The 8,706-nt window shown below is 38.6% G+C and overlaps 1 protein-coding gene across 1 annotated transcript; it reads left to right on the top strand.

Annotated features, from left to right (window-relative positions):
- The first annotated feature begins 858 nt into the window (after window positions 1–858).
- LOC115805060 (H-2 class II histocompatibility antigen, E-S beta chain-like) lies at window positions 859–2,572 on the top strand. Its single transcript, XM_030765547.1, has 5 exons — window positions 859–922; window positions 1,211–1,483; window positions 1,732–2,013; window positions 2,152–2,265; window positions 2,550–2,572. Exons 1-5 carry the CDS (start codon window positions 859–861, stop codon window positions 2,570–2,572), a joined length of 756 nt encoding a protein of 251 aa, XP_030621407.1.
- Window positions 2,573–8,706: the final 6,134 nt, after the last annotated feature.

The raw sequence follows: 8,706 nt of genomic DNA, 5'->3' as shown, positions 1-8,706 counted from the left end.
TGTCAATTTATATGCCTTCTAAACTATATTATACTGTATTTTCTTTATAATAAAATTTGTGTAATTCATTTTTGTTTGCCAGACTATCTATACAGTCTACCTATGAACATAAAACAACACCACCACCAATAATATTAATAATATAAACCATATGAATTCATGTTTGGGGACCCACAATGGACCAATGGGGAAGGGTTTTAGAGGAGAGGCAAGGCATTGCTCCACCAATCCAAAGAAGGACTTTTGACCAATTGCAGGATACCTGGTGGCCTAAGGTGTGAAGTGCAAATGTTCCCTTGCAAGCACCCCCAAGGGATTATTCACCATGGCAACTAAGGGCTCTAGGCAGACCCCCAAACATGGTACATATTCAGTAGTATTCCATGCCGTGTAACAGAGCTGCAAACTGCCAGATACAGCCGATTATCTGTGGGGTATCTGGGAATGTACAAGAGTATTCAAGTCCGGATACACCTCTTTTCACGCAGTGATACACACACACAGATAAACAGTACATCACTACATATATACATATGATACATAATGGCATATGAAACGTGAGCTGTTCAAACTCATGATCATAGTGATGTGTTTCAAATGCTAATACCAATTAATTCATTCAGTTACTGCCACATAAAAATATCTGTTTATTTCACACTCTGCTACAACTATGCATTGCAGGCTATGTTGTCGTAAAAAAGCCACTTGCCATATTTAATGAAAATGGAATGCTGCCTAGTAACATATGACTCTCTGTCTTGCTGAAGTGTTTAATTGGACTGTATTTTTCGACTTCACTAGATTATCAGCATGCTCATTCAACTTTCGTATTGAATTCTTTTTTCAAGAACAGAGAAAATGTCACGGCCAAACCTCCTATGCATACGTCTGGTGTTCTTCATCGCTGTTCTTTCTGAAATAGGTGTGAATCTGTAATCTATGAATCTATTAATGAAATGTCTTATTGTTACAATTTTACACTTAAAAATTATTAGATCTTGTTTTTTTGTAAAAGTATGATTGAAACAAATTTCAGATGAACTGACTTACAGTATCGAGTGGTTCCACATGAAATCCATAGTCATACATGCATGTTTATTTGTGAGTTTATGTTTTTATATATTTGTACATACTCTTTGATATTTCTTAGCCACCAGCCAGCTGTCATTGTTGTGTGTGTAATGTTGTTCTTTATTTCTCTTATTACCAGATGGATATTGTCAGTATTTCACGAATGAGTGTGTCTTCACCTCCCGGGATCTGACAGATCTACAATACTTTCAGACTGTTTATTTTAACAAAGTTAAACATGCTCAGTTCAGCAGTAGTGTGGGGAAATATGTTGGGTTTAACAAACAAGGACAGAGGGATGCAGATTACTGGAATAATGACACTGCCTACATCCAGGGGCTGAAAGGTGAAATAGACAGATACTGCAGACACAATATTCCAATTTTCCTCTCAACTCTTCTCGACAAAACAGGTAAGCAACACACATTTAACCATTTTTTTTTTTTTTAATTTTAGCAAGTCCTACATCCCTCAAAACTCTCTGCTATGGCAAACCAAAGACACTAGTTATTACTATTGTGTCTTCATATTATGCATATGATGATGATTACTAAATTATCCCCTATTTCACAAAAAGTAACTGACACATATTATGACACAAAATGAACTCATATGTGAAACTGTGTTCCCACCATTATGACATTTCTGTTTTTTTCACAGTACAACCAAAGGTCCATGTGAGGTCAGTCAAAAAGGCCAGTGGCACACATCCTGCCGTGCTGATGTGCAGTGCCTACGACTTCTATCCCCAAGCCATCAAACTGACCTGGTTAAAGGACGGTAAACCAGTGACCTCTGATGTGACCTCCACTGAGGAGATGGCTGATGGTGATTGGTTCTATCAGGTCCATTCCCACCTGGAGCACATCCCCAAAACAGGAGAGAAGATCTCCTGTATGGTGGAGCATGCCAGCTTCACTAAACCCATGACATATGACTTGGGTAAGCAATCACTACCAGATACTGAAAATATATATTTTTTTTGTTTAAAAGCCCAAACTCATTGTGACACTTGTTCATAATTTGAGGTATTACAATAATGGTTCTCATCAAATTTGTGATGATCTCTGTTTTTCAAAGAACCCTCTGTGTCAGAATCTGACACCAATAAGATTGCTATTGGAGCCTCTGGACTTGTGCTGGGGGTCATCCTAGCAGCTGCAGGTTTGATCTACTACAAGAAGAAGTCCACAGGTCAGTGGGAGCAAACTTTACTGAATACCAAATCTAAGACTTTCACCACTTTATGAAGTACAGTTACAGACCTCTAAATGTTTAGTTTTAAGTGAACAAAAATGTAGTGCTTTGGTAGTGAAGCACGAATTAATAATAGGAGTATATATAACATGAACGAGCTATCATTGGCAGACTGTGCAAGTACTGTTTGTATGTAGTTATCACTTGATAAATATATCAAGAACATATGTTGGGACACAAGGGCATTTGTTAAAAATGGAAAATATTATTTTTGTAAACAGGGCGGATCTTGGTGCCTCATTAAGAGTCGGTAAGTCTATCATATAAAATTAATATCAGTATTATTTTTAATGCAGTAAAATATTTTTATTTGACATTCAGGATGTTAGCGACATTCACTGATGAATTAATTAAACCTTGCCTTGAAATACAGTTAATTTATATTTTGCAGGTGTTGATTCAAAGATCACGCTCAGGTGAAGAACCACCCCATTTTCTCAGCTGTGCACCTTATGTACCAAATTGTAACATTTGATATGGAGCATCTTATGAAATATATCTCAAACTTTCTGCTTGATAATATAAAAAACAGAATATCATTGGTTATCAAGTCACTGTGAATTTGCTGATGGAGGCAGGCTATCAAATGGCATGAGTGCAAATTTTCTGGACCAGTGAGGCAGGTAATCCTAAAAAAGTATGTCATAGGGGTTTAAAATCATTTCTAAATTTCTGAATTTTCAGTACTCCAGAGAGAACAGAGAGAATTAATAAAAAATGAAGATGAATACTTTTAGAGGGTTATGTTTTTCTGTAATCTCTAAGTGGTGTGCTACAGTAGTTTAGTGCCGCCAGTTGGTCTCTCTTCTGATGCTTTGACAATCTGCTGTGCATTGTAATCATTATGTATCTATCTGTAACTAGTTAGTTTCACAATGTTGTAATGAAATCCAACATTTTAAGGAATTCTGTTGTATGACTTTATTTGTAGATTTACAGATTGAACTTCTGCTTCTGTCTGAAATGATGCCAAACTTAATAAAGCATTCTTTGAGTGATGTGAATGGTTGTTTTATACTCTATAAATAAAGACACTAGCATCAATACACTGAACCACCTTAATAAACTTCAGCAAAAATTAAATATTTTGAATCTTTAACTTATTGTTCACGTAGCTAACGATTTACTGAGGAGATGTACAATAATGTATATAAACATACAGTCACTTCATTACATTTAAAAACATACACAGATTACAGAGAGTCTGTGTCCTCATTTAGAGTTGTTTTGCTTTTTTTTGTTTTGTTTTGTTTTGTTTTTGTCTTCTGTTTGTGAGTGACCCACACCCATAAATCTCTATACCTTTCAGTGTATAACCACACTCTAAATCTCAGGGAGAATTTGGGAGACTGGATGCATGTGCAAAACTAGAACTCTTAATGAAAGGCTCAGGCAGACCGGACATTCACGGAAGCAGGATAAGGCAATAGAGACAGCAACACAGGAACAGAATGATTGGAACCAGGACTGACAAACTTATGACAAGATTTCAGTTGGAATTAAGAGGAACACAGCTAAACAAAGAATGGGTATTTATACAAACAGAAGTCTTAATCAAAAAGCAAATCTGATCATGAGTAGCAGTTCTGATTGCAGTGTTCTTGTATGGAAGATTTTTTTTAACAAGAAATTGCCTATGGGACATGAGAACAATTACAAAGAATGTTTGTGATTAGATTTTTTTTTTTTTTTTTTTTTTTTTTACCAGTGATAAAGACTATGCACATAACTTTCTATTCACACTCTATCCCTGCTCCTTACTAATTTTCAGTGTTCATGGAACTATTCACAATAAACATCATGTGGATAGAAATTCATCGTGTCTTTGACCAGTGAAAAATTCCGTATGCTTTGTAACACTGCTGTTTTCGCTGCATGAGATTTTGACTGGCCAAAATGGTCAAAATGGTATTTTTTGTTTTGTTTTGTTTGGGACAGGACATTTAGGATATCAGTTAAGACAGTTATATCAGTTATTATACCTTTCAGAACAACACTTTTTCAAAAATAACACTTTTTCAAATGTACCAAAAGGAAACTAGACAAACAAACAAACAAATCACCAAAAAATCTCTTTCGCTATGTTTAATCTGCATCATTACTATATGTTCCTCACCTTTTTACTAGGTAATTTATTCAGATCAGTTTGTCTCAATTCAAGTAATTTCAGTGGGTCATGACACAAAGCAGACTAACAGAATATTGGACTGTGAGATTCCTAATGTCCAAGCCGAAGGCAATAGTAACAGTAACGATTCCTTAACCGTGCTTAAGAATCTTATATGTCTTTTTTCCTTTGTTAAAGTGAGTTGTTCTCCTCTGAAATCCCTTTATCCAGGGAGATTTCTTCACCTAGTCGTGGACCTTATTGATCAGTCCCCCCAGGATATCGTGATGTCATGATCGCAACAAGTAATGCAAATTCAACCAATCCCCATGAATTCTGCACGCCCTTGCAATTTTGTCCAATCACCGCAACTTTTCGGCAAATTTGACCATTCATCGTGGTTTTCCGCGAATTTCACCAACCATAGCAGTGCCTTGCGTAAAACGCTAAGCCTTACGTCACCAAATTCACTTGTTTTATGTTGTGAAGATGCAGACAGGTCCGACACGAACACCTCACATTTACCAACAAAAATAACTGCTAAAAGATACGGTGACCAGACGCCCCGGTTTGTCTGGGATTGTCCCGGTTTCAAGCTGGGTGTCCCAAGTCCTGACAAATATCTGTAAAACACTAAAATGTCCCGGTTTTCAACATTCACTACCAAATTGTCCCGGTTTTCACTATTAAAATAATAATTATAATAGGCTACTATAGGCCCTACTTGTTTTCAGCGCTTACACAGACGTTTCTTATGTTCTGGGGGGTATTTCAAGAAGCGGGTTTAGTGAAAACTCTGAGTTTGTTAACCCTGAGATGAAGGAAACTCTGGGTTTTCCGTTTCAGAAAGCGAGGTAACTCAAACTCTGGCTCAGTTACCGCAGTAACTGACTCTGTGAACCTAACCTGCTCGCTGGCAGGTTTTCTTCAACAAACCCTGAGTTTCTCCCTAGCTCCTCCCTCCGACTGAACCTGAAGCATCTGTAAAACATGGCGTCTCCTTTCGTCGCTAATCCGATCGGTGTTGAAACCAAATTAATTCACATAGCCCTATGCCGGGAGAAGTTTTTGAGACCCCAATTAGATGTATTATCATTCCCTGATGACTACGTAATCGAGCGTTACCGTTTTTCATCACAATCTATCATTTATCCGAACAACTGCGGCCTACATCTCTAATATTACACGCCGTGGACTTCTTGCTCTCAGATCAGGAGTTTCCTTTATCACACTGGCGACGCCGAGTATATCGGGAAAGCAACTGTTTGTAGAGCCGTAAAAAAGTGTCCCTTGTACTTAAACGGCTACTGCACATTTTCCTAGTGTCAGACCTCTAAGGACCATCAAAGAGGAATTACACAGGATTGCAGGTGCGTGATGTAGAATCATTCAGTTAAAGGTAATGATATTTTAAATTATATCGTGTTCATGACATTCTGCTGCGACCCCAGACTGGGATCAGTCGTTAGTTTTTATGTTGCAGCGTTTCCCAGTGTCATGAGCTGCATCGATGGCACTCAGATCCCTATCACTGCTCCTTCAGTTAATGAAGTTGACTATGTGAATAGGAAGTCTTTCCACAGCATTAATGTGCAGGTACACTGACTATTGTCTTACAATAACAAAGACTATACATCACAATATACTGCAACTAATATATCTCATTCTCTGCACTGTCAAGATCATATGTAATGCAGCACACTTGATCACAAATGTTGAAGCCAAGTGGCCCGGCTCTGTGCATGATATACGAATGTATCATCAGTGTACCCTGAGCAACAGATTTGCACATGGTAAGTAAAGCTTTGTACAAATATCATTCCTCTGTCTCCCTCTTTTAACACCCTCAAAATGTATCCACTGTATAATTACAGGAGAGTTTGATGGCCACCTGCTTGGTGACAGAGAGTACCCATGCCAGCCCTCTCTGTTGAGCCCTTACTCTGAGCTGGGCCCCCAACAACGTTCCAGTGTGGCCCACTGCAGGACTAGAGCTTGGGGTGAGATGACAATAGGCATGCTCAAAGCTTGGTTCCAGTGTCTGCGTAAACTCAGGGTAACCCCAGAGACGGCGTGTGACATTTTGCCATGTGTTGTTCTCCATAATAATATTGCCACAATTAGAGGAGAGCAGCACCCTGCTGCACAAATGAATGATCCTGAGGAAGACAGTCCCATCCACCCTGCAGATGTCCTGGATGGAGGAGCTGTCTGAGAGAATTTGCCAAAAACATTTCACAGATTAAGATACCACCACCCCCAGCAGGCAAATAAAAAAAATCAGTCACATTTTATTTGGTCTTCTTTATTTCCTACAAATGCAACAATTACTATATTTAGATTGTTCCAACAATTAACAATTCACCTGTGACCATGCACCCACCTCTAACTGCTGTTCCAGTAATTGAATTTCAAGATAGGCCATTTAATCTGCCACTGCAAGTGCATCATTTCTCAGTCAGTTTTAGCCATTTTCCTCCTTAATTTATAACTGAGAAAACATAAGGATGACATTAAATTCTACAGATCTACATGCAGAATTAACCTGGCATTTATTGAACATCTCACTGTGTCAGTCTGTGCTGTGGAGGTTGATGGACTCTCCTCCTGGTAATGCCCAGTCATGCTCTGTTAAAAAGGACAAGAACATGTCATCCCTTCAATGTGCATTTTAAACTCAAAATTCCACACAAGAATGTAAAAACATTTTAATAGGGAGAGAAATAGCAGTAGCTACCATGCATAATATTAATGCAAAGCACAGTAGGCCTTTCTGAATCCCTCTCTGTGGCAGCAGACAACGTGTCTTCATCATCCTGTGATGAAGAGCTTTCTGTTTCAGTATACTTTAAACTACTATAATTGGCAAAATCTCTGGGAGTATTTACAGCCCAAATGTTAATCTGCTAAGCAGGATATTAGGCAAGAGGACATTTGTTTGTGTTAAAACAGCATTCTGTTGGGGGTTAAAGCTACTCCAAGTTGAAATAGCCACTGAATGACATTTACTTGTTTTAATATGTCAAATATGATTAAAACCAAAATGAGGTACAATCATGAGCCTGTAGGCCTAAGCAAAATGTGTCTTACCTGTTTGAAATATGTTTTTATATTTCATTTTCAGCGGCTACCAAGTGCGCTTTGTGCCCGTAGGATTGCTCCTAAAAGAAAACAGAATTTTATTCAATTACATTCCACCACTGTCAGCTGTAATATTAAAAGAAAGTGTGCTTACATGTTAAACGAATAGACTTCTGCATTCAAATCTACGCATTGACTCAGTCAGCAATTCTCTCCCACGCCAATTATCTCATCTTTGCTGATGCAGGTGGGAACCGAACCAATCACCTTTTTGTTGTGAGGCGACAGCGCTACCCGCTGTGTTACCGTGCCACCCCAAATTATGCTCATACCCGCCATAAACACGTATCAGAATTTGCAGCGGGCTGAAGTAAAACGACTTTTGTTTTCGCCGGTTGCCATGGTGAATCGTAGTATCGGGGCTCCATTGATGATGGCTTTTTATAATTGTCATGCACGCGCTTAACTCGGAGTTAACATACGCAGGCTGTGTCCGAAATGGCATACTAGCGTACTGCATACTACATACTAGCCTAGTATACACTGCATACTGCGCACTACTCCACACACTAGTATACAGTATGGTACGCAATTATGACAACTTTCGTGTAGTGTACTACACGTTTGCTATCGGTTGGGCTATCTGTTCTGTTAAAATCGAACAACACACGACAACCATAAATATGTATCAAAAGTAGCCCTATAAGAAAGCGTATGAAGATTTATTACACCAAAATATGCAACTGATACATTTATATTCGGAACTGCAGCTGCAGTTGTAGTTGAAGCTGGTTCGGTCGCTGTCCGCCATGTTTTTAAATTTTTTTGACAGTTGGAAATCACCACGTTGCTTCATGGGATGCAGTAGTCGGCGAAGTGAGCTCGGGATGTATACTAGAAATTTTCGCCAGAGTAGTACATCATCCGGGTAACTGTAGTGTACTGCAAAATTTTTATTTTTCACGTACTGCATACTACTTACTACTTTTACGTCATAATTAGTATGCGAGTAGTATGTAGTATGCCATTTCGGACACAGCGGCAGAGTTGATCGAACCAACTCAGATCAGCTTTTCTGGAACCGAAAACTCAGAGTTTCCCATCTCAGGGTTCATCAACTCAGAGTTCAGAATTAAACTCGGAGTTTGTTAAACCCGCTTCCTGAAATACCCCCCTGTCCCACTCTTTAT

This window comes from Chanos chanos, chromosome 1 (genome assembly GCF_902362185.1).
Source record: "Chanos chanos chromosome 1, fChaCha1.1, whole genome shotgun sequence".
NCBI classification, from domain to species: domain Eukaryota; kingdom Metazoa; phylum Chordata; class Actinopteri; order Gonorynchiformes; family Chanidae; genus Chanos; species Chanos chanos.
The sequence above is the reverse complement of the archived record's forward strand: the minus strand, read 5'-3'. Positions and strand labels throughout refer to the sequence as shown.

Coding starts and splice junctions, on each gene's coding strand:
- LOC115805060 (XM_030765547.1), top strand. CDS start 859: ATGTCACGGCCAAACCTCCTATGCATACGTCTGGTGTTCTTCATCGCT. Junction 923..1,210: donor CGCTGTTCTTTCTGAAATAG/GTGTGAATCTGT, acceptor TCTTATTACCAG/ATGGATATTGTCAGTATTTC. Junction 2,266..2,549: donor CTACAAGAAGAAGTCCACAG/GTCAGTGGGAGC, acceptor TTTTGTAAACAG/GGCGGATCTTGGTGCCTCAT.